The sequence below is a fragment of the Hypanus sabinus genome, chromosome 1 (genome assembly GCF_030144855.1).
Source record: "Hypanus sabinus isolate sHypSab1 chromosome 1, sHypSab1.hap1, whole genome shotgun sequence".
NCBI classification, from domain to species: domain Eukaryota; kingdom Metazoa; phylum Chordata; class Chondrichthyes; order Myliobatiformes; family Dasyatidae; genus Hypanus; species Hypanus sabinus.
This window is the reverse complement of record NC_082706.1, coordinates 77,495,815-77,521,209: the sequence shown is the minus strand read 5'-3', so window position 1 is coordinate 77,521,209 and position 25,395 is coordinate 77,495,815. Positions and strand designations below refer to the sequence as shown.

General features: G+C 42.6%; 1 protein-coding gene across 1 annotated transcript in view; it reads left to right on the top strand.

Moving 5' to 3' along the window:
• Positions 1–25,395, top strand: part of itga9 (integrin, alpha 9) — a 410,365-nt gene that overhangs the window by 292,805 nt on the left and 92,165 nt on the right. Inside the window, exons 21-23 of the mRNA XM_059971083.1 lie at positions 3,210–3,299; positions 19,131–19,239; positions 23,472–23,579. Coding sequence (XP_059827066.1) covers positions 3,210–3,299; positions 19,131–19,239; positions 23,472–23,579 — 307 coding nt within the window. The remainder of the gene's footprint in view (positions 1–3,209; positions 3,300–19,130; positions 19,240–23,471; positions 23,580–25,395) is intronic.

The window sequence follows — 25,395 nt, the reverse complement described above, 5'->3', positions numbered from 1 at the left end:
TTTTCTATTTGGATACACATGCATCAACCTTCAAAGATCCAAAGTACAGTTATCATCATGGTATGCATACAGAATACAACCCTGAGATTTGTCTCCCTGCAGGCAGCCACGTAATGAAGAAACACCATGGAACCTGTTGAAAGAAAACACCAAGCACCCAATGTGCAGGAAAGAAAAGAGCAAATCTCCCAAATTTCCAATAGCTGGCATGTATGTTGGTGCCTCCTATGCACATTGCTGGCACTTACCAGCAAGATTCAATCTATTGTTATTCAATAAGCAACTGACTTACTGATTTACTAACCAATAGCCCAGTAGGATGCCATTCTGCCCATCACATTCCTGCTGTCTCCCAGAAGAGCAAGCTCATCAGACCCATTCTCTCACGTTGTTTTCTCTCGTGTTCCATCACATAGCCCCAATGTTCAGGTAATTTACTGCAGCAAATTAACTTACCAATGTGTCTTTGGGATGTGGAATGAAACCTTAGCAACTAGGGAAACTCATGCTAACACTGTGTAAGTGAAAACTCCACGCAGATTGTACTATAGGCCCTCTGATAAAAGGAATTAGAGGAGCAATTATGTGATAAAATCACAGATACTGGCAGCAGTAACTGAAGTTTTGATAGGATTTTAACTTCCCTGTTTTTGACTGGGTCTGCCACAGTCCAAAGAGGTTTGGGCAGAATCTGTGAGTTAGTTTAAGAAAGTTTTGTGAAGCATTATGGCTCTTTGTGAGAGAAGGACCTTCACTGGACCTCCTCTTGGTAAGTGAGGCTGGGCACGTTGACTGAAGTGTCAGTGAGGCAGCATTTTGGGACCAGTGACTATAATTTAATTTTAAATAGTTATGGTTAAAAATAGGACTGGCCTACCAGTTAATGTCCTAAATTTAGGCATGGTTAATGTTGATTATATTAAATAGAAACTTGTTAAGCTTGATTAGACATTGCTGTTAGCAGGTAAAGTTCAAAGTGAATTTGTTATCAAAGTACATATACAACCCTGAGATTCATTTTCTTGTGGGCATACTCAGTAAATCCAAGAAACACAATCAAATCAATGAAAGACTTCACCCAACATGGTGGACAAGCAACCAATGTGCAAAAGACAGCGACCTGTCCAATTACAAAATTTTAAAAAATATATAGTATCAAGAACATGAGACAGAGAGTCCTTGAAAGTGACTCTGTTGCAGGAACAGTTCAGTGAGGGGGCGAGTGAAGTTATCCACTCTGGTTCAGGACCCTGATGATTGAAGGTTAATAACTGTTCCTGAACCTGGTGGTTTGGGTCCTGAGGTTCCTATACTTTCTTCTTGATGGCAGCAGCGAGAAGAGAGTATGGCATAGGCGGTGTAAGTCCTTGACGATGGATGCTGCTTTCCTGCAACAGCACTGATGGACTGGGCTGTATCCATTACTTGTTGTAGGATTTTCCATTCAAGTGTTTCCATACCAGGCTGTGATGCAACCAGCCACTCTACTCTGCTACATATCTATAGAAGTTTGCCAAAGTTTTAGATGTCATGCCAAATTTTCACAAACTTCTAAGGAAATAGAGGTGCTGCCATGCTTTCTTAGTAATTAACCTCCTCTTCTTCATAAATATGAAGGGGCATATGACGATTGGGAGACGCTTGTTATTGGGACAGATACTGTAGAAGTTAATGTTACAGATAATAGGATTAAAATTAGTATAACTGTATTTGAATTTACAGATAAATTGGGTGCTTGTGCATTTAAGATGTAAATGCCTCGTTCTGTCAGCAGCCTTTGATTAGAAGTTCTGATCTTTTATTTATTTATTGAGCTGCAGAGTAGGCCCACCTGGCCTTTTGAGCTGCACTGCCCAGCAATCTCCGATTTAACCCTCCTCTAATCACAGGACATTTTACAATGACCAATTAACTACCGGCCGGTATGTCTTCAGACTGTGGGGTAGGGGTAGGGGGAGGGGGAACTGGAGCACCTGCAGGAAACCCACGCAGTCACGGGGAGAACGCATAAACTCCTTACAGACTTGCTTTACTGAGCAGAAATGTGGAAGGATGCAAGAATGTTACACTACAGAAGTTGAAAATGTGTGATTTTATACTCAGTGTATAACCATCCTATGTTATACAATTTAAATATTTTACAGGTGATTGATGGTCATACTGCAAAACAAGTTGGAAAGTTAGAGAACCACATGCTGCATTTTCTCGCCAGTTCCAACTTTCCAGGGCATTGTTACAGTAAAGGTTTAATTGCATGAGCTCTATGAACTTTTGTAAGCAGCACACCAACCAAGTACAGTTGGTGTGGTCTCTAACCAGACATTGAGACCTCTGTCTCTGATGGCCAATTCAAGCTTCTCTTGATTAACGACTTGAAGAGAGGAGAAGAGGCAGAATGACCTCTGACCCTCATTACAGCTTGGTATTGAAAATGAAATTTGAATCCCTTCCTGTTATCATCCACCAGTTTCCACCTTTCTGGCTTACAGTATAACATTTCGTCTTTCTTCTGACTTTTCAGTTCAATGAAAAAGTTGGACTAGCATATAGTTTGTAGCTGTAATGAAGAGTCCAAGATTAATCTGTGTATTGTTTTGCAGGGGCTGATTAATCAGCTGTAAATTAATAGCATTGTTTATCATTTCAGATTCTGGGCATCTTTATATTACTAAAAATATTGTAACATTTAAGTATCTGTTTAAATTTTAATGGAAATTTGTTTTGAATGTATTTAACTTTGTTTCCATAAAGCAGAAACTCAGTGCGCTTCTTACACTCGGTTATGGGTCTCTTGAGATAGCAGCGCTTTGATTTTCAGTCCTTTCACCTTGAAATTGAGGGGCTTTGAGCCAACAGAGTGTTTCCAATCCATTGTGACCTTTGAGATTATTGTCAGTTAACACTTTCAAAGTCCGGAATTCTTCCAATGTCTTATGTTTTCTTTTAATCCGATGGGACATCATTGCTTGTCTAGAAAAATATCCAATGATTGTAGTATTTAAAAAGCTAAGAGTTATTGAATACTGCAGCTGTTTATTTTTCAATTGTGACTTTTAATATTCAAATATGGAGCAATTTCGAAAGGAATAATGACTTTTTGCCAACATCGCTGAGGTAAAAAAAAAACGGCATTGTACTTATTTGACTTTTGCTGAAGGATCACGTACATAATGCAGATTTCTAAGATTATTTGTGTTTCTTTTCTGCAGTGGGAACGTAGAGCATAATGACACTCTGCATGACAACACACTTATCCTCACAATGCCTCTGAAACATGAAGTGGATACTGCTGTTACAGGGTAACTATGATCAATGTACCGCTATGTGTTGAAGCTGGAGTATAATTTGACACAAAGTAATTTAAGGTTAGGAAGTCAGATGGAACTATTTTGGCAGGGATGGCAATGCAAGTTGGGTATCCAATATTGATCTGGATTGAGGAAATGGTCATCCAGTGAAGAGTAAATAAGAAGTGAACACCTGCTTGCTGTAAGTGCTGAGGGTGTGATGAAAAGAGTAGCTGACAATGAGAGGAATCTCTTGAAGGCAGGGGTTCCTTTTGTGACTGATCGAAGACACTAGAGAGACAATGAAGCTGGTGGATATCAAAGTCTTTATTCCAGACAACAAGCAGGCATCACACTGGAGACACTCTTGGAAGAAGAGGCCTCCTGACCCAGTATTACATCACATTTTTTTTATGTTAAAGAACAAAGTTAACAACAGGTCAATTTTTGTAGTTGCAATTCATTCATAGTGCTTCCTTTGAGTTTCAAACACTTCCAGGTCTTCACACCAGCACTGAGTATTAATCATCTCTGTCTCTCTATGCAGACATCTCAGGTGAATGGGTGTTTCCCTGTTTGCAATCAACCCCAATCTACAGCTCCAGGAAGATCATTGTTCTGGCCACATTTAAAATTCGATCTACAGTCCACGTTCAGGTCTGAAGACTGGTTGGTGTTGAAATTAATATTTGTAATATACCATAATCCCAGAATATACCCTAACAGTTCACAACATTTTTTATGCCATGGACCAGTATAATAAACAAGGAGTCCATTGACCCCAGGTTGGGAACCCCTATTTCAAGGCATAAACAGCAGTGAGAATGAGAGATCAGATGAGCAGAGGTTGGAAAATAGATGGGAGATCAGGGTCAAGAAGAGGTTTAGAAAACTGCATTAGGTCTGGAGACATCAGAGCAAGGACTGGTGGTTTGGGTAGGCATAAATACTGCAAGAAGATTTCTTTTCCATATTTACCATTTCACTTTTAATATTGTGCAAGTGATTCTTGCCCATTATCTCAAGCATTAATGCTCAGAATGAGTGAGCCATGGCTGAATTTATTTATTTATTGAGATACATTATGGATCGTCCTTAGATTGTGGGAGGAAACTGGAGCACCTGGAGGAAACCCATGTGGTCACAGGCAGCAACAGGAATTGAACCTACGTCGCCTGTACTGTAAAGTGTTATGCTAACCACTATGCTATTGTGCCACAATGCTCAATATCTGCTCATCTAAAGGAATGAAGTAGTGGAAAGGGAGTCTGACTGATGGTCTGCACAAATAACAAAGAGCATGGGGATGCTCTAATCGTTGTGGTCAGTACATCAGTAGGATTGACGGGTTATCTGACCACTCTGGATGTACAGTAGGTTCAGGATAAAAGAAGAAGTGGACAGATGCAAGTACTGAACACACAGTGTAAGAATATTCAAACAGGAAGGACCACAGCAAAGCAAAGCGATGCCCATTTTGTCACCGCAAGATGTAGGAAGTATTTATGTTGACAAATGACTTCTCCTTTGTCTTTTGTGTGAAGAACAGCTCAGTGTAGTGTCAGATTTAGAAACAAATCCCTGGAGGTGCTCAGCAGGTCGAGCAGAATGTGTGAATGGAGGGTGAGGGTGGAATTGGGAGACAGAAGGATGGAGCAGAGTAGATGGGCTGAATAGCCTAATTCTTCTCCTGTGTCTTACGGTGGAAGTCAACAAAATGGGAATGGTGGGGGCAGGAGAGGGTGAATGTGGAAACTGTGGCCAGAGGGTGACCAGCAGGAACACAAAGGTAAATAGAGGATGTGATAATGTATATCGTAACGGGGTGAGGGGGAGGCAATGAAAGTGGGAGCAGTGCCCAATCACCCACTTCCTGGTGGTGTTGGATCTGAGGTATCTGTACCTCTTGCCTGAATGGTGGGAGCAGGAAGAGAGCATGACTAGGCGGTGTGGATGGGTGATGATGAATGCTGCCTTGTTGGGGCAACGTTTTATGTAAATGTACTCAGTTGGGGTGGCATGATATCCTAGCAGTTAGCGTAAACTACAGCGCCAACGATTGGGGTTTGATTCCCGTCACGACCTGTAAGGAATTTTTGTGTTCTCCCTCGTGACCGCATAGTGCTCCCACTTCCTCTCACAGTCAAAGCATTCTTAGATTCATTAGTCACACGGGTGTAACTGGGCAGTGTGAGCTCATTGAGCCAGTAGAACCTGTTACCTATCTATATAGCAAAAGTAAATAATAAGTAAAGTTTCTGGTCTTGATCTTTCAGGACTTGTATGGCATTGCAGTAGTCTTGTTTCTCTTTTACATTTACGGGACGTGGGCCTGGAAGGTGCTGCCTTAGGAATGTTGGTGTTTGTAGCAGAGCATCTTGTAGATAGTACGCATTGCTGCAACTGTTTGTCGATGGTGGAGGAATTGGATGCTTGTGGAAGGGGTACCAATCAAGTGGGCTGCCTTGTACTGGATGGTGTCAAGTTTCTTGAGTGTTGATGGAGCTGCACTCATCCAGGCGAGCGGGAAGTATTCCATTACACTCCTGACCTGAGCCTTGTGGATGGTGGACAGGCTTTGGGGAGTCGGGAGGTGAGTTACACGCCGCGGGATTCCTAGCCTTTGTCCAGCTCTGGTAGCCACGGTGTTTATATGGCTAGGCCAGTTCAGTTTCCTGTCAATGGCGTGTATTCCATCACAGTGCTGATCTGTTTCCCTGGGCCATAGTTCATGTACGGTAGCTCCCAAGAGTTGGAAAGGAATCTTGAAGCACTGAGGCAGTGCAGTGAGTTCTTTACCATCACAGCAGATGGGGGAAAAGATCAAAGAAGAGAACTGTGCTTGTAAACCACATGCAAAAACAAGATGTTTGTTTATGGAGACAAAACTGAAGAGGATCTTAGTTGGACCTTATTTGGTATAATTTACACCATCATCGGAAGATTAATTCTGCCTCCCCCCCACCCCCATGCCAGTTTACATTTGGTAGCTGGGGAAGGTGTGTGGTCTTGGTAATGCTTAATCTCGGAGGCAGTAGTAGGTATGTCTGTTACAGAAGAATGATTTTGTCATTTGGTATCCCCCTTGAGGAAGTTGCATTTAACTGGAGTCAGAGTTACAGCAATGAATCACTGCTGTCCTTGGATTGTTGACTGGTAGCACTCACATCTGCTGTAATGACGTACTTCAAGAGGAGGTTGTCTATATTTAAAGTTAACTCCTGCCACAGTGAGGCCCGGGAAATGCTGCAGTTTGTACAGTGCCTCAGCAAGTCTGCGGCAGACATAATCCCATTGGCTCACCGCTGTGCTTTGGAGCAACTAGTCATGAGCAAAACATATATCAGGTTGTTCTTTATAGATCAGGGTAAATCACCAAGCTTCTGAACTTGTACCTCTGCACTGGATCCTCGGCTTCCTCATTGGGTGACCACAGTCAGTACAGATCAGTGATAACACCTCCTCATCGCTAACAATTAACTCAGGGCTCTTCACCAATTTGTGCTTAGCCCACAGCCCTACTCTCTCTCTACACTCCTGTCTGTCCCTAAACACAGCTCAAACACCATCCATAAAAACTGCTAATAATATGTTGTTGGTAAAACCTCTGATGGCAGCAGTGCCTGATGGTGTACTGGAGTGAGGTAGATCAGCGGGGTGAGTGGTGTCACAACAACTAGGAAAGGCCAAGGACTAGATTGTGGACTTCAAGAAGAGAAATCAGAAGAACATGCAGCAGCCCACAGAGGGGTCAGTGGTGACAAAGGTGATCAGCTTTAAGTTCCTGAGTGTCACCCAATGCAGCCAGCTTCTGTACTTCGTTCAGAGTTTGAAGAGGTTTGCGAATGTTCTAGATGTAAGGTGGAGGGCATTCAGACGGGTTGCATTACAGGTATGGAGGGTCCAATACAAAGGATCACAAGAGGCTATAGAGGGTCATAATCTCAGCCAGTTCCACCATGGTTAAAACTTTCTCACCATTCAGGACATCTTCGAGACAGCAACTCAGGAAGTTTGTATCCGTCATTAATGGCCCTCATCATCTGGGACATGTTCCTACCATCAGGGAGGGGGTACAGGAGCCTGAAAAGCAGCACTCAGTGTTTTCACAGCAGTTTCTTGCACTTTGCCATCAGATTTTGAATGATACATGAGCCTGTGAATACAACATTATTATTTAATTCTGGCAGAGTATATTTGCGCTAGTTTTATGTCTTTGCTCTCTACTGCTTCCACAAAACAACAGATTTCATGTCATGTAAAGTGGTGAAAGTGTACCTGATTCTGATTTTTAAGCACAATAGCTGAAATTTAGCCCATGTCAGTTGCAATTTTTAAATACTTTTTGAACGTAACAAGAAACACATTAAAGTTTTTCTGGGTTATTAAAAGGAGTTTTTGCATCCAACTGTAGCAGATCAGTATCAAGCTTAATATCACCAGCATATGTGGTGAAATCTGTTGTTGTTTTGCAGCAGCAGTACATTGCAATACGTAATAAAAATTATGGATTACAGTAAGCATGTGTATGTGTGTGTGTATATATATATTTTTTCCCTATTAATTCCACGTTGTCCAGTCTCGTCCATTTGTCATTTGCTCTGTAGCCAGTTTCTTGCCAGATGGTCCCAGTTCTCCAATAACTGGCACAGGCCTTGTTTATCCAGGTGACTTCCAAGCCGGCATGACTCTTTCCGTTCTTGTCAGTCTCATCCAGAGGTTTTTATGGGCAGATGTAGTGTAAGTGTGAGAGGTCCAGCCCAGGACCCCTACTGCGCTGCCATCACTGGTACCTGAAAACCAGATCTCCCACACCGCAGAGCACAGACGGTTCACAGTGTTCGCTTCCGAATCATAGAATCAAAGAAATCTTCAGAACATTACCAGCCCTTTGGCCCACAATGTTGTGCCAACCATGTTACCCACTCAAGAAACCATCTAGAATTACCCTACTGCATAGCCCTCTATTTTTCTAAGCTCCATGTACATATCTAAAAGTCTCTTAAAAGACCCCATTATACCTGCCTCTACCACTGTCACTGGCAGTGCATTCCATGTACCCACCACAGTCTGTGTGAAAAACTTACCTCTGACATCCTCCTCGTAACTACTTCCCAGCACCTTAAAACTATGCTCCTCATGTTAGCCACTTCAGCCCTGAGAAAACCACATGATCAATGACTCTCATCATCTTATACACCTCTGTCAGGTCACCTCTCATCCTCCGTCACTCCAAGGAGAAAAGGCCAAGTTCACTCAACCTATTCTCATAAGGTATGCTCTGCAATCCTGGCAATGGACTTGTAAATCTCCTCTGCACTCTCTCTGTAGTATTCACATCCTTCTTGTAGTGAGGTGACCAGAACTGAACACAGTACTCTCAAGTGGGGTCTAACTAAAGTCTTATATAGCTTTAACATTACCTCATGGTGCTTGAACTTAATCCCACAGTTGATTAAGGCCATAACACCATATGCCTTCTTAACAACACTGTCAACCTGAGCAGCTGCTTTGAGTGCCCTATGGACTCGAAACCCAAGATCCCTCTGATCCTCCACACTGCCAGGAGTATTGCCATTAATATTATATTCAGTCCTTTAATTTAACCTACCGAAATGAACCACTTCTCACTTATCTGGGAACTCCATCTGCCACTTCTCAACCCAGTTCTACATCCTATCGATGTCCCACTGTCACCTCCGACAACCCTCCACAGTATCCACAACATCTGCAACATTTGTGTCAGTAGCAAACTTACAATCTACTGTTCTACTTCTTCACTGAAGTCATTTATAAAAATCACAAAGAGGAGGGGTCCCAGGACATACCCCTGCAGAACACCACTGGTCACTGTCCTTCATTCAGAATACGAGCCATCTGCATCCACCCTTCAGTTTCTGTGGACAAGCCAATTCTGAATCCACAAAGCAAGGACCCCATGCCTCATTATTTTCTGAATGAGCATGGAGAACCTTATCAAATGCCTTATTGAAATCCGTATACACTACATCCACTGCTCTATCTTCATCAATGTGTTTTGTTTCTTCCTCAAAGAATTTAATTAAGCTTGTAAGGCATGACCTGCCCTTGACAAAGCCTTGCTGAGTATCCGTAATCAGATTATGTCTCCAAATGCTCATAAATTTTGCCTCTCAGGATCTTCTCCAACAATTTGGCCTCCACTGAAGTAAAACTCACTGGTCTCTAATTTCCTGGGTTATCTCTACTCCCTTTCTTGAACAAGGGAACAACATTTGCAACCTTCCAATCCTCTAGTACTTCTCCCATCCCTATTGTTGATGGAAAGATCATTGCCAGAGACTCAGCAATCTCTTCCCTTACTTCCCACAGTAGCCTGGGATATATTTTGTCTGGTCCTGGCAACTTATCGAACTTAATACCTTTCAACAGCTCCAGCACACCCTCTTCCTTAATGTCTGTACAATCAAACATTTCAGTCTGCTGTAAGTCAGTCCCACAATTTCCAAGGTACTTTTCCATGGTGAATACTGAAGCAAAGTATTCATTAAATACCTCTGCTGCCTCCTGCAGCTCCATACACATTTTCCCCTCTCTCTCCTGATTGGTCCTATTCTCACATGGCTAATCACCTTGCTCTTTGCATACTTGTCAGATGCTTTGGGGTTTTCCTTAATCCTGCTCGCTAAGGCCTTCTCGTGGCCCCTTCTAGCTCTCCTAATTTCATTCTTGAACTCCTTCCTGGCACCCTTGTAATTTTTTTAGAGCTCTGACAGTACCTGGTTTCTTGAGCCTTTCATAAGCTTTTCTTTTTATCTTAACTCAATTTTCTACATTGTTTGTATATCACAGTACTTCTACCTTACCATTCTTTCCCTGCCTCAATGGAACATCTCTGTGCAGAACTCCATGCAAATGTTCCCTGAACATCTGCCACACTTCTGCTGTGCATTTCCATGAGAACATCTGCTCCCAATTTACGTTCCCAAGCTCTTGCCTAATAGCATCCTTTTTCCCCCTGCCCCAATTAAATGTTTTCCCAAATTGTCTGTTCCTATCCGTCTCCAGTGCTATGGTTAAGGAGATAGAGTTGTGATCACTACCTCCAAAATGCACTCCCAACGAGAGATCTGACATCCGACCAGGTTCATTTCCCAATACCAGATTAAGTACAGCCTCTCCTCTAATTGGCTTATCTACATATTGCATCAGGAAACCTTCCTGAACACACCTAACAAACTCCACTCCATCGAAACCCCTCACTCTAAGGAGATGCCAGTCAAAGTTAGCAAAGTTAAGATCATCCATTACAACAATCCTATTATTATCACAAATGTTCCAGAATCTGCCCCCCTATCTTCTTCGATGTCTGTTACTATTCGGGGGGGGGGTCTATAAAAAACACCCAGTAGAGTGCCCCTTTCCTGTTTCTGACATCCACCCATGCTGACTCAGTACATAATCCCTCTATGACTTCCTCCTTTTCTGCAGCCGTGATACTATCCCTGATTAGCAATGCCATTCCCCCACCTCGTTTTCCTCCCTTCATGTCCACATCTAAAGCGTGGCATATTCAGCAGCTATTCTTGCCCCTGAGACAGCCAGACATCCAAACATCCAAGTCTTGGTAATGGCCACAACGTTATAGTTCCACGTATTGTTACGCGCTTTGTTCATCTGCCTTGCTTATGATAGTCCCTGCATTAAAATAGACAAATCTCAAACCATCAGGCTGAGTGCTTCTATACTCTATCATCTGCCTGTCCTTCATTTTAAATTCCCTACAAGCTGTCACTACTTGTGCACCAACTGCCCCATCCTCTGCCTCTTCACTTCAGTTCCCACCCCCTTGCAAGTCTAGTTTAAACTTTCCCCAATAGCATCAACAAACCTGCCTCCCAAGATATTGGTTCCCCTCCTGTTCAGGTGCAACCTATCCCACTTGTACAGGTCACCCCTTCCCCCGATAAAGTTCCAATGATCCGAGAACTTGAAACCCTGCCCCCTGTGCCATTTCCCTACTCGTGGCACCGGGACTAATCAGGGGATTGCCACCTTGGAGGTCCTGCTCTTCAGCCTCCTTCCTAACTCCCTAAACTTATTGCGCAGGACCTCTGCCCATTTCCTGCCTATATCACTGGTACCAACGTGTACCGCGACATCTGGCTGCTCACCCTTCCCTTCAAGAATATTCTGCAACCGCTAAGAGACATCCTGGACCCTAGCAACCAGGAGGCAACACACCATACTGGTGTCTCTTTTGCTGCCACAGGATCTCCTATCCGTCCCCCTAACTATTGAGTCCCCTATGACTATTGCACCACCTGACTTCACCCTACCCTTCTGAAGCTCAGAGCTGACCAAAGCGCTGCCTTGCCCAGATATGTAGGTCAACCATAGGCTACCCTTTGGATAGCAGTATCCATGGGGGTATTCCTGTTGCTGAGGGGAATGGCCACAGAGGGACCCTGCACTGACTTCTTTCTCTCTCTACCTCTCTCAGTGTTCACCCATCTACTCCCCGAATTCTGCACTCTGGGTGTAACCACCTGCTGAGAAGTCATATCTATCAATTGCTCTGCCTCCCAGATGATCCTAAGTTCATCCAACACCAGCTCTAGCTCCTTCATATGGTCTTTCATGAGCTAGAGTTGGCTGCACTTCCTGCAGGTGTAGTCAGCAGGGAAACTATCAGGTTGCATGAATGCCCACATCCTACAGGAGGAGCATTCCACAGCCATATCTGCCACCCTGCCTGCGCTGTGCAATGGGCAACCAAGACCAAATCCTCTAACCTGTTTCTTTGGCCTCAGCTTCTTCTCATTGAAGCCCCCCTTTTTTCTTGTTGAAAACTTTTTTTTATTGCGTTTTTAAGTGATTACAGAGTAAAGTATGGGGAAAAATGTATATATCCCTTCCCCCCTCCCCCTAACTTCCCTATATAAAAAAAAAGAGAAAGAAAGAAAGGAAAAAAAAGGAGTGCCTGGTTGTTGGAAGATCTCCACATGCTCCATGGAGTTCGTAATAACTTTAGTACATATATTTATTTCTTTCCCCAAGTAACCAATTGTTTCATCTTCAGAGCACCTATATATTTAGTCCTGTCTTTTGTAAATAAGGGCACCAATTTTTCAGAAATGTTTCATATTTATCTCTTAAATTATAAGTAATTTTTTCTAATGGAATACAGCCATAAATTTCTTTCTTCCAACAATCTATACTTAAATATTGAAGCCCCTTGAGTCCAAGCCTGACCCTTCCACTCTCACCACTGGCCCACTCCCAACAATAGCCGCCCTGCTCAGAGGGGATTGGTAATGGAACCAGAGTCTCCAAGCACTGACTGCTGGTAGACAAAGCAGTCATGCAAGAGTCCAAGACCAGGCAAATCACCTAAGCACAGCCTGGATCAACTGCAGGATAGCGTACGACTCTAAATGTCCCACACATGGGTCCTGGAACACCTGTCTCAGTACAAGGTCAACAAGCACTAAGGACTGTCCTCAAGATCTCAGTGGGATTTTGGAGGAAAATGCTGGTGTTAACTCAAAGCCAGTACCACAAGTGACTGTAGATGTGGAATATACCAGGGTGATGCACTATTCCCACTGCTATAGGCTTGAACCCCTCAGCCAGATCATCTCAAAGAGTGGAATTGAGTGCAGATTCAAGAGTGGAGTGACCATCAGCCATCTCCTGTACGTGGATGACATCAGGCTGTATGTCAGAAAGGAAAGGGATATTGACTGACAATCCACCTGATAAGGGTGTACAGCAGAGACATCAGGACGTCATTTGGACTGGAAACGCACAGCCGGATGGTAGTGAAAAGAGGCAAACTCATCCTGACTGAAGGAGTCGAGTTACCTGAAGGCCTCATACCAGATGTACAGGACAGCTACAAATACCTGGGGACCCTGAAGGTGGATGCAAACCACAATGAGGACACAAGGAAAGCTGCATCATCCAAGAGCAAGACAGGTCCTAAAAAGCCAGCTGAATGGGATAAACAATGTCAAAGCCATCAACACATTCGCCCTACCAGTCATCAGATACCCAGCTGCAATAATGTGCTGGCCAAGGAACAAATTGGAAGCCTCTGACATCAAGATCCAGAAACTACTAACAATACACAGAGGATTCTACCCAAAGTTCAATGTCAAGTGACCATCCACCTGCAGAATAAAGGAGACGGGGACTTAGAAGTGTCAAGGCCCAGTCCTGGAAGAAGTGCATCATGAGTATATCAGGAAGATGGCCCCTAAGGATGACCTGGTAGGAGAATACCTCAGCCAGCAGGCAGGGGATATGAAAATGGAAGTGGGTGAAGCAGAGCCAGTGGACCAGAGGCCATGGCAGAACAAGCCACTGCATGGGCTGTACCATCGCCAGATATAAGAAGTGGCTGACTTAAGGAAGTCCTATTAATGGCTGGAAATGGCAGGGCTGAGGGACAGCACAGAGGCACTGCTCATGGCTGCACAAGAGCAGTGCTGAGGTCTATCACATCAGATAAGACCCAAGTCGCAGATTATGCAAGGAATCTACTAAAACCATCCAGCACATTGTAGCAGGGTGCAAGATCGAGACAGGGACAACCTATACTGAACGGCACAACCAAGTTGTAGGAATTGTGTACAGGAACATTTGCGCTGAGCTAAGATCCAGTGGGATTTCCAACTACAGATTGGTAAGCAGGTACTGGCCAACCAACCAAACATAGTAATACTGGGGAAGGAACAGAAGAAAGCAACAGTAATAGATGTGGCAATCATGAATGGCAGCAGCATCAGGAAGAAAGACTATGAGAAGCTGGAGAAATACCAGGGCTTGAAAGAACAGATAGAAAGGACATGGAAGGTTAAACCAGAGCAATCCTGGAGGTGATAGGAGCATACGGAGCTGTGACATCCAGACTGGGAGAGTGGCTCCAAAAAATGCCAGGAACAAGATCTAAAATCTCGCTCCAGAAGAGCGCACTACTAGGAATAGCAAGGATACTGCGCTGAACCCTCAAGCTCTCAGGCCTCTGGTAGAGGACCCAAGGTTGGGGGAAAAATACACATACACACCACCCATGGGGGGGGGGGTGAGAGAGAGAGAGAGAAGAAAAAGAAAAGAAAAATAAATAATTAATTAATTAGATAGTGCAAAAAAAAAGAGTAATGAGGTAGTGTTCATGGGTTCAATGTCCATTCAGAATTCTAATGGCAGAGGGGAAGAAGCTGTTCCTGAATCATTGAGTGTGCCTTCAGGCTCCTGTACCTCCTCCCTGATAGTTGTAATGAGAGCAGGGCATGTCCTGGGTGATGGGGTCTTTAATGATGGATGCTGCCTTTTTGAGGCATTGCTCCTTGAGGTTGTCATGGATGTTACAGTGGCTAGTGCCCATAATGGAGCTGACTGAGTTTGCATCTCTCTGCAGCTTCTTTCAATCCTGTGCAGTCGTCTTGCCTCCCGCCCCATACCAGACAGTGATACAACCAGTTAGAATGCTCTACATGGTACATTCATAAAAATTTGCAAGGGTTTTTGCTGACCATATAACAATTACAGCACGGAAACAGGCCATCTCAGCCCTTCTAATCTGTACCGAACGCTTACTCTCACCTAGTCCCACTGGCCCGCACTCAGCCCATAACCCTTCATTCCTTTCCTGTCCATATACCTATCCAATTTTACTTTAGATGACAATATCGAACCTGCCTCTACCACTTCTACTGGAAGCTCATTCCACACAGCTACCACTCTCTGAGTAAAGAAATTCCCCCTCGTGTTACCCACTAAACTTTTGCCCCCTGTCAACTCATGTCCTCTTGTTTGAATCTCCCCTACTCTCGATGGAAAAAGCCTATCCACGTCAACTCTATCACCCTCATAATTTTAAATACCTCTATCAAGTCCCCCCTCAACCTTCTATGCTCCAAAGAATAAAGGCCTAACTTGTTCAACCTTTCCCTGTAGCTTAGGTGCTGAAACCCAGGTAATATTCTAGTAAATCTTCTCCAAACTCTCTCTATTTTGTTGACATCTTTCCTATAATTCGGTGACCAGAACTGTACACAGTACTCCAAATTCGGCCTTACCAATGCCTTGTACAATTTTAACATTACATCCCAACTCCTATACTCAATGCTCTGATTTATAAAGGCCAGCATACCAAAAGCTTTCTTCACCACCCTATCCACAAGAGATTCCACTTTCAGGGAACTATGCACCATTATTCTTAGATTCCTGACATATCAAATCTTTTCAAACTCCTAATGAAAAATAGCTGCTGTTGTGCCTTCTTTATAGCAGCATCGATATTTTGGGCCCAGGATAGATCCTCAGAGATGTTGATATCCAGAAACTTGAAAATGCTCACTCTTCCTTCTTCTGACCCTTCTATGAGGACTGTTGTGTGTTTCCTTTGTTACGTATTCAGGCAACAATAAATATATATGTTAGGCAAGGGTTTATATAACAAATAACACGTTTATTAAACACTGAAAACAAACCCCCCAAAAGTAAACAAACACTAACGTAACCGGAAATCAGCTGCTGTGCAGCAGCTTAAACATTTCTTAAAGCGATGAAGCTTACAGTCCTTAAAGCGATGTTGCAAGAACAGTTCTTTAAAGTTGTATTGCCAAAAGTTCAAAAATGCTCACAGTCCATTTAAAGGAGAGACTTTTTAAGACGATTTAAATTCTCTTTCACGTCATTTTGCTTTGATCCCTAACGTCGAACTTCTCTCACGAAGAATTTACGAAACAAAACAAAATGGAATGGCTTAAAGGCACTGACCTTTCCTTTATCACTCTGTCCTCAATCTTTTCTGCTATCCCGCAGAGATAAACACGAGAACAATCAACGAATTCCTTCCGAATGAGGATCAAACAAGGTCGAACCCGTTTCACCGTCGAAAATTGATTCTCCTTGATTTTTAACTCCCGAACTCCAATCTTCACTCTCCACTGATCCTCAACTAGCAGTATTGTAAAGAAACTGCTGGCAATGACCTTTTAAACTTTAGGCATTAGATAAAAACTTCATCCTTCAACTAAACTGCATCATCACATTAAATCACGCAGTGGCATGAAGTCAACATGGCAAATCCAACCACGAACTGCCCTCCCTCACAGGGTGGGGTCTTCCTTTAATAGCCTGTAAAAAAAAAACCTGTCACATGATCTCTACTGGTGGGAAAATGATGTCACTCCACCATCACAAGACCATTACCTCAAGTCCAGTATAGCTTCAACCCCAGTCACGTGACAAGGGTACCACTGTCAGGTCACGAGTACGTAACACCTTTGTGAAGATCACAATCAGTTCTTTGGTCTTACTGATGTTGAGTGCAAGGTTGTTGCTGTGACATCACTCAACTAGCTGATATTGTATATCTTGCTGTCTCATCACCATCTGAAATTCTGCCAACAATAGTTGTGTCATCAGAAAATTTATAATGGCTTTTGAACTGGGTGTAGAGAGAGTAGAGCAGTGGGCACACATCCTTGAGGTGTGGCAGTGCTGATTGTCAGTGAGGGGGAGATGTTATTTCCAATCCGCACAGACTGCATTCTTCCAATGTTGTTTAGCACCGTGCATATGAACTGTTTCAATATGACTGCTGGTACTTTTATTGACTGGACTGTTACCATATTAAGAGTGTTGAGGTTTAGCTTTGTTTTGAGTGATAGCACAAATAAGGTGAGTTTGAATCAGATGCACATTCTATAATGCAACCTATCTGAACAGAAAATGTAATACTTTTAAGTGTAGTGCATTGAATACACTTTGTGACTGCAATTCAGCATTTATGGCATTAAACATCTCTTTGGCAAGAGCACAGTGAATATGCCGATTTCATTGCCACAGACATCTGTGGAGGGCAAGTCATTGGGCATATTTACAACAGAGGTAAATAAGTTGGGGTGTCAAAAATTACAGGGAGAAGGCAGGTGAATGGAGTTGAGAGGGAAAAATAAATTACCCATGATGGAACAGACTTTATGGAACAGACTTTATGGGCCAAATAGCTGAATTCTGCTACTTTATTTTATGGTCTAAAAGGAAAATAAAAATAATACAGTATATATCCTTATATTTACATTTGTTCTGTTATCTATGGATATAAAAATAACAATAATCAAGTCAAGTCAAGTCACTTTTATTGTCATTTTGACCATAACTGCAGGTACAGTACATAGTAAAAATGAGACAACGTTTTTCAGGACCATAGTGTTACATGACACAGTACTAGACTGAACTACGTAAAAAAACAACACAGAGAAATAAAAACAACTACACTAGGCTACAGACCTACACAGGACTGTGTAAAGTGCACAAAAACAGTGCAGGCATTACAATAAATAATAACAGGACAATAGGGCAAGGTGTCAGTCCAGGCTCTGGGTATTGAGGAGTCTGATAGCTTGGGGAAAGAAATTATTACATAGTCTGGTCGTGAGAGCTCAAATGCATCGGAGCCTTTTCCCAGTGGGCAGGAGGGAGAAGAGTTTGTATGAGGGGTGCATGGGGTCCTACATAATGGAGTTTCCTTTGTGGATGCAGCGTGTTGTGTAAATGTCCGTGATGGCGGGAAGAGATCTTCTCAGCTGATCTCACTATCCGCTGCAGGGTCTTGCGATCTGAGATAGTACAATTTTCAAATCAGGCAGTGATACAGCTGCTCAGGATGCTCTCAATACAACCCCTGTAGAATGTGATGAGGATGAGGAATGGGAGATGGACTTTCCTCAGCCTTTGCAGAAAGTAGAGACACTGCTGGGTTTTCTTTGCTATGGAGCTGGTGTTGAGGGATCAGGTGAGATTCTCTGCCAGGTGAACACCAAGAAATTTGGGGCTCTTTAACAATCTCTACCGAGGAGCCGTCGATGTTCAGCGGGGAGTGGTCTCTCTGTGCCCTCCTGAATTTAACAACCATCTGTTTTGTTCACATTGAGAGACAGGTTGTTGGCTCTGCACCAGTCCGCTAGCTGCTGCACCTCCTCTCTGTAAGCTGACTCGTCGTTCTTGCTGATGAGACCCACCACGGTGGTGTCATTGGTGAACTTGATGACGTGGTTTGAGCTGTGTGTTGCAGCACAGTTGTGGGTCAGCAGAGTGAACAGCAGTGGATTGAGCACACAGCGTGCTCAGTGTGATGGTGTTGGAGATGCTGCCCCCAGTTGGGATTGTCCGAGGTCTCCCAGTCAGGAAGTCTAGGATCCAGTTGCAGAGGGAGGTGTTCAGGCCCAGTAGGCTCAGCTTTCCAATCAGTTTCTGAGGGATGATTGTGTTGAATGCTGAACTGAAGTCTATGAACAGTATCTAACGTGAATATTATGCGGGGGGAGGGGGTAGAGAGTCGTCTCTACCAAGGGAGGTGTAAGGCACTTCTTCCCTCTGCTAGCCTGCAGGTCACCTTTGGGCAATGTGTAGCACCTGCTTAACCCCGATCAGGGTCATGTGAAGCCATGGGGGCAGAAGGTGGATGGTCGTTTGAGCAACTGGTGCACATCACAACTCCTGGTTATGCAACCACTGACATCAGGCAGGCAATATCTGAAGAGTATTGACAATGGCTGGGGTCACCCGTCTTGTAAAGACTCTGCCCAGAAGAAGCTGATGGCAAATTTGGACAAATTTGCCAAGAACGATCATGGCCATGAGAGCATAATCTCCCACCTCATACGACATGGAACAAAATGATGATGATGAATGTGAATAGTACCTTACCATTTGGAATAATTCTGTCTGCCGGTACAAGCAAATGAAGGCTTGTGCTTACCTTAATCTCAATGCATGACATAACCGGAGTTCAGTGCCATTCACTTTCTGTTCATGCTGACAGCTCTTTATTTCTCTCCAAAATAGGTCTATTTCTCCAGCCTCCTTTCTTTATGGTGATTCAGTGGATGCTTCAAGATTTATTCAGATGGATGATATGTCCTGTTTCTTTCAACCATTCAACTTGACATTTCAGGTGAATCATTTGAACCACTACTTAGATCCTGTCAGGTTAAGTTTATTGTCATTTAATTATATACAAGACAGTTCTCCGGACTAAGGTGTAAAGCACAGTAGTACACATAACACGCAATAACTTTGGAAAGTAGGAATTAAAACTACGAATAGATAAACAAGTAAAGTGCATGAAGTAAATATTGCAGGGTGTTGCTTTGAATGCAACGTGGCAGGGAGTTCAGAAGCCTGATGGCCTGAGGGAAGGAGCTGTTTCCCATCCTGCCCGTTCTTGTCTTTATGCATTGGCGTTTCCTGCCTGATGGTAGAATGTTAAGTGGATGCTGGATGGATGGGTGGGATCCTTAACAATACTAAGAACACTCCTGATAAATTACCCCGATGGATGGTAGGTAGACCCCTATGATCCTTTTGTCCAGTTATGCAATTGCTCCAGTCACTGGACCTTCCAGCCTTGTGAATGGAATCAAATAATTGAGCTATGTTGGGGCAGGTTTAGGTAAGAAAAAAAAATAAACTTTATACAAAAGGATAAAGTGACAGTGCAGGGTCATTATATATTAATCTGTCATGAAGGGACAATATGCATAGGGAAAATTTAAAAAAATTAGATGATAGAAATCTGCAATAAAAGCAAAGCAATAAAAACAATCAGAAATTAAGAGATTTTGCTCGACGTGCTGAGTTCATCCAGGATTTTCTGGTTTTCCTCACATTATGATGTACTCGAATAAGAGTCAGAGAAAAGAAACATTATGTATAAAAAAGACATAACTGAAGGACCTTTATTTGAATGTATTTAGAATTCACACAACGTAGGTCCACTTTAGGCACAAATAGAAACAAATGAGTTAAAGTTAATAGCTGTTACAGGTACATTATTGCTATCTGGCCACGTTTGGGAATTAAATATTCCAGGATAGCAAAAAGGAAGAGGATCAAGTCCTGACATAATAAATGTGGTAAATGTAATAGGGGGAAGGATCTTATTATTGAAGATCAGGAAATGGGACTGTTCTTGGTGTTGTACAGAGACAGTAACAGAGAACAGGGCAGCACAGGAGCAATCCCTTCGACCCACAGTGCGGAGCTGAAGCAGCTAAATCAAACCCCCCCCAAAAAAAAACTAATCCCTCCTGCCTACAGATTGTCCATATCCCTCTGTCTTCCTCAAGTTCATGCCCCTATCGAAATGTCTCTTAAAAGCCTCTAATGACATATGTAAGCGTTGTCTCTAGGCCCCAAACAGCGAAATGACCACTTCCCATCCTTAACTTGACAGGGTGTTATATTTGCAAATGGCTTTGGTCAATATTTGGAGATTAAAAGTGGCTGAAGACCCATCTCTAACTAATGCTGCTTGTCCACACAGTCCTTTGAGGAGCTCGGTTCAAGTCTCTAGCTGTAGTGTTACGGATTACAAAGCAGCTGCCACAGACTGCCCTTGCTTGGTTGCTTCACTCGGTTACCTCAGATGAGTATATTGAAAACCTCAAATTTGATCCCTTGTCCCTCCGACCCATCTGAATGGTTTTTAAACATTGTATTGTACCTCCCGCTACCATTTCCTCTGGCAGCTTGTTTCAAATCCAGTCCACCCTCTGTAGAAAAAAAAATGCCTCTCAGGTCCCCTCCCTCTCACCTTAAATAAATATGCTCCAGTTTTAGGCTCCCATGTCCTGGGGAAAAGTATGTGATCATTCATCTTATCTGTTACCTCATTATTTATTTAGCAATACAGCACAGTGTAGTATCCCGGTCATTTTCAAGAAGCAATGCCTCAAAAAGGTAGTGTCCATCATTAAGTTCTCCCATCACTCTGTTCTCACTCTTACCATCAGCGAGGAGGCTGACTCAACTATTCTGGAACAGTTTCATCCCCTCTGCCAACCGGTTTCTGAATGGATATTGAACACTACCTCACTACTTGTAAATTTCTATTTTTGCACTACTTACATAATTTAACTGTAATTCACAATTTTTCCCTCTATTATTATCTATTGCAATGTACCACTGCTGCAAAGGCGACAAATTCTACAACTTATGCCAGTGATATTAAATCTGATTTTGATCCTAGTAGCCCTTCAATCCACATCGCCCCAGCAACTCCCAACAAACCTGATTAACCCTACCCTAAACACGGGACAATTTACAATGAGCCTACCCACTACATCTGTGGACTGTGGGAGGAAACCAGAGCACCCAGAGGAAACCCATGCATTCCATGGGGTGGGGAACATACAGACTCCTTACTGAATGGCGCTGGATCTGAACTCTGGAACACTCCGAGCTGTAACAGCATCGCGTCAAATGGGGTGTATGGGGCTAGTTTCAGCAGGCACTTGGTAGGCTGGATGAGCTGGGCCGAGTGGCTTGTTTCCTTGTTGTAATTCTCTGACTCTGTGGTTCAAACCTCCGAGATTAAGAAATGGTAACGAGAAGCCCAGGAAGATGTGTAAAATTACTATGCAGCAGCATGACCTAAGAGAACTGTGAGAATGTACTACTTTAAAGAAAATATTTCAATTACTGCAAATGATGTGTTAAATAGTGTTATTGTTCCATAAAAGGCCAGAGGCTTGGGTGGACTTACCTTGTAGTAGCATTCACTACATTCTCTTCTGATTAAGCTAGTTTTCTTTGAGTCCTGCAAAGCCCTTAAACATCTGGGATATTTGGAATTATTTTGATCAGAGTCTGTTTCTTAATATACATTCTGAGTTAGTACAACTTCTTGGCAGGGACGTACAGTATTAATCTACAAGCACTTGTGGTATAAATCATCCCTTTAAGCAAATATATTTAGATACCAAGAACTAATTCTCTTCCAAATCTCTTACTTCTGAGCCCCAGTAATAGCTTTCATTTACATCGGTCTAAAGGTAATGTTCCTTTGACAGCTGTCTTGAATCATTCTGCCCCTGGAGTCTATACCTGCAATCAGTCATCCTGTAAATTATAGAGGAATCTTTTCCTGAAGATTTATTTTGCAGTGATATTATTTTTGAACTCTGATAGACTTCTTCAAGTGTTTATATAATTGGCTCTTTCATGGTAACATTGTAAAGTTGTCAAGTTTCACCTTTTGAACTGCGGCATGTTTTGAACAGTTGAACATCAGTTTTGGCTGGATATTCACCAAAATCAACTTCTAGTCAAGTTCTACAGTAACAGCCCCTTTCTCTTATTTTCTACTTTGTCTATTTTTTGTTTTACTGAAGTGGTAAGGAACTCACCCCATGGGATTCATGTATTATAGCATAGGTAGCTTGTGGGCCACATCAAGGGAATGCATCAAATAGATATGCTTGTGTTTCTACAGTTGAGACCGTCAAATGTCTTTCAAGAATCAGCAACTTTTGGTATTGATTTTAGTGAGCTTCCGGCCAGAATTTTCAAGTGAAGTTATATTGAAATAACATGCTTATTTTCTGTTAGGAAACCTAAAATGGCCTCCACGTGGGCTCATTCTAAGGTGGGGTTTAAGCTTGAGAGACAAGCAGCATTACTCAGGAAATAAATTGAATGATGATTGTATTTAGTGTGATTGTGTCACACCACACAGAAATAGTCCCTTTGGTCCACAAGACCATGCCAAACATCAAGCACCCATTAACGCTAATCCCACACATTCCAGTTTTTGTTCATCAAATCCCCATCACACTTTTATGTTCTACCCCTTGCCCTCACGTAATGCTGTGGAGATTGGTTGTAATAAGGTAGCAGCTCTGCTGGCTTCTCCACTGTGCCTCTCTTTGCTCCTCTATTATTAAAACTGACAGAAAATTGACTTTTGTTATATCCCTGCAGTGCCTTAGACCCATTTGGAGTTCGCATATAGAGCATAAAGCATATAGAGAATAAACTAGAGAGAGAGAGAGAGAAAGAAAAAGCCTGAACCATCTCTCTTAAGGCTTGGAAGCTGTTATCCCAGTGAGAGAAATAAGAGTTCATATGTTCATGCTCCCCAGTGAAGAAAAATGATTTATTGGAGATTTCTCTTGAACCAAGCCTCCACATTGCAAAATAACCTTCTGTTAAGAAGGAGCTCTGAGATGGCAAGATAATCTGAGACTTTTACACTACACTTCGAAGGGAAGCATAAATATTATATGTTGTACCAGCAAACCAGACTTTTACCATTAAGCCTGGATCTTCTGCAGTGTGTAACATAATTTATTTATTTATAAAGGATTAACAATGTCTTATTTTTCGTTCATTATTTTATTGAAGGTTATAAACATGGGCCCAAGCAGTGCACCTGGTCTGGCTGTCCAAATTCTGATTCCTAGCAGGCTCTTTACAAATGGGGCAGATATCTTTCTTGTCAAGGAGGCTGTGGTGAGTATACAGGACTGTCAGTAATTACAGCAGTAGTTACATCTGTCTCATTTTTGTTTCATTTTCTAATTCTGTTATCAGGTTTATTATATATTTAACAATTGAGGAGTGCTGATGTGGGACTTGATAGTTTGGTGAAGTTAATCTTTTCTAGGCCTTGAGTTTGTAATACATTCCAAACTTCTGATTTATATTTGTGTTTGGTGCTGCATGCACTAAGTGTCATTACACCAGAATCAAGTTATTGCCTGAACAAATAGTTTCTGTTGGTCCAACCAGAATACGTCCTATTGAATCTTCTCTGCACTTAGCTCAGTGTAAAATTGGCTCAGTGGTGGGAAGCAAAGGTAATGGCCAATAGGTGGCTGCAAAGCTTTTGTAGTGGGGGTCCACAATTTCATTGGTAAGTCCTTTGCTTTTTGTGTTTTACATGAGAGTAATTATAAGACAATATCAGTATGTATACATCAGTAAGTGCTCTGGATTAGAATCATAGTAAGTTATTTGTCTAACAGAGTTCTGGATCATGATCCTGAGTGATGATTTTCAGCCCACCAACTCAAGGAGTTTAAATTGAAGTTCTTAATTACATTTGGATTTATTAAAGTGAATTCCCTTAATGGTACCATGAAGCACCAGATTGTTGCAAACACCCAATTGGATCACTAATATAATTCAAAGAAGGAAATCAGCCACTTTTACCTAGTCTGTCTTATATATGACATCAGACTAACCAACCTCATTGACTCAAAGGCACTTAGGGCTGGACAAATAAGGATGAGATTGCACTGGAAAGGATGAATGCAGAGGAGATTGATTTGCCAAGGTGTTGCATGGCATGAAGCATTTCAGCAATCAGGACAGAATGGACAGGCTGGGTTTGTTTTTTCCTGCTTATCAAAGAAATCTATGATCAGAGTTTATAGGTGAAAGGCAAGAGGAAGGAGATTTGGAGGAGTCCTGGAGAATTTTTTTTTACCCGTAGGCTGGTGAAACATGAAAATCAGTGCCTGAGAAGACGGTGGAGGCAGGTACCCTCACAACTTTTAGAAGGTCAAGTTTACTTATCATTCAACCATGTGTGAGCATCCATGAATACAGACAAACAAAACAGCATTACTGTAGGGCCAAAGTGCAAAACACAGAACCAACAGTCATACACAGCACAAAATACATACTGTGTAATGTATATCGATAGCAGTAAAATATAGTTACACAAAAAAAAAATAGTCCAGGTCCTTGAGTCCATGAATGTTGCAGCAGTCTGCAGTCAAACAGAGTGTGACTTGTCTTGCTGAGCGAACACTGGAGAGCAGCACCAACACTAGCGTGGATGCTGGGCCACAATTCCCCTGGCACACTGCTGGAGCACACTGACTCCAACCACTCTGGCTCTCCTGGGCGGGTGTAAACAGGCAACACCACAGCTTGAGGCCTGATCCTCACTTACAATGGAGGCCATGCAACTCCTCGCCCATCCACCAATAAACCAGTGAATCAAACTTGTAGTATTCCACATTAACAACGTCCAACAGTATCTTGCTATCACAAAAAAAAGTGACTAAGATGATCCCTTGCTGTTACTTTAGCACATGGAAAGCCAAGAGGTAGGAAACCACGTGTTGAGTGCTGGGAACTGGACTTCATATAGATAGGTTCTTGGTGAGCAGCACGTTCACAGCGGCCAAACTTGCAGTTTCTATTCCATATGAATATATGACTCTAACGACAACTATCGATGTTACCAGCAACACCCAGATTCTGTGAAGAAATTTAACATGAAAGCTAAATTGGAAGCATGTTAGAGAGATTAGCC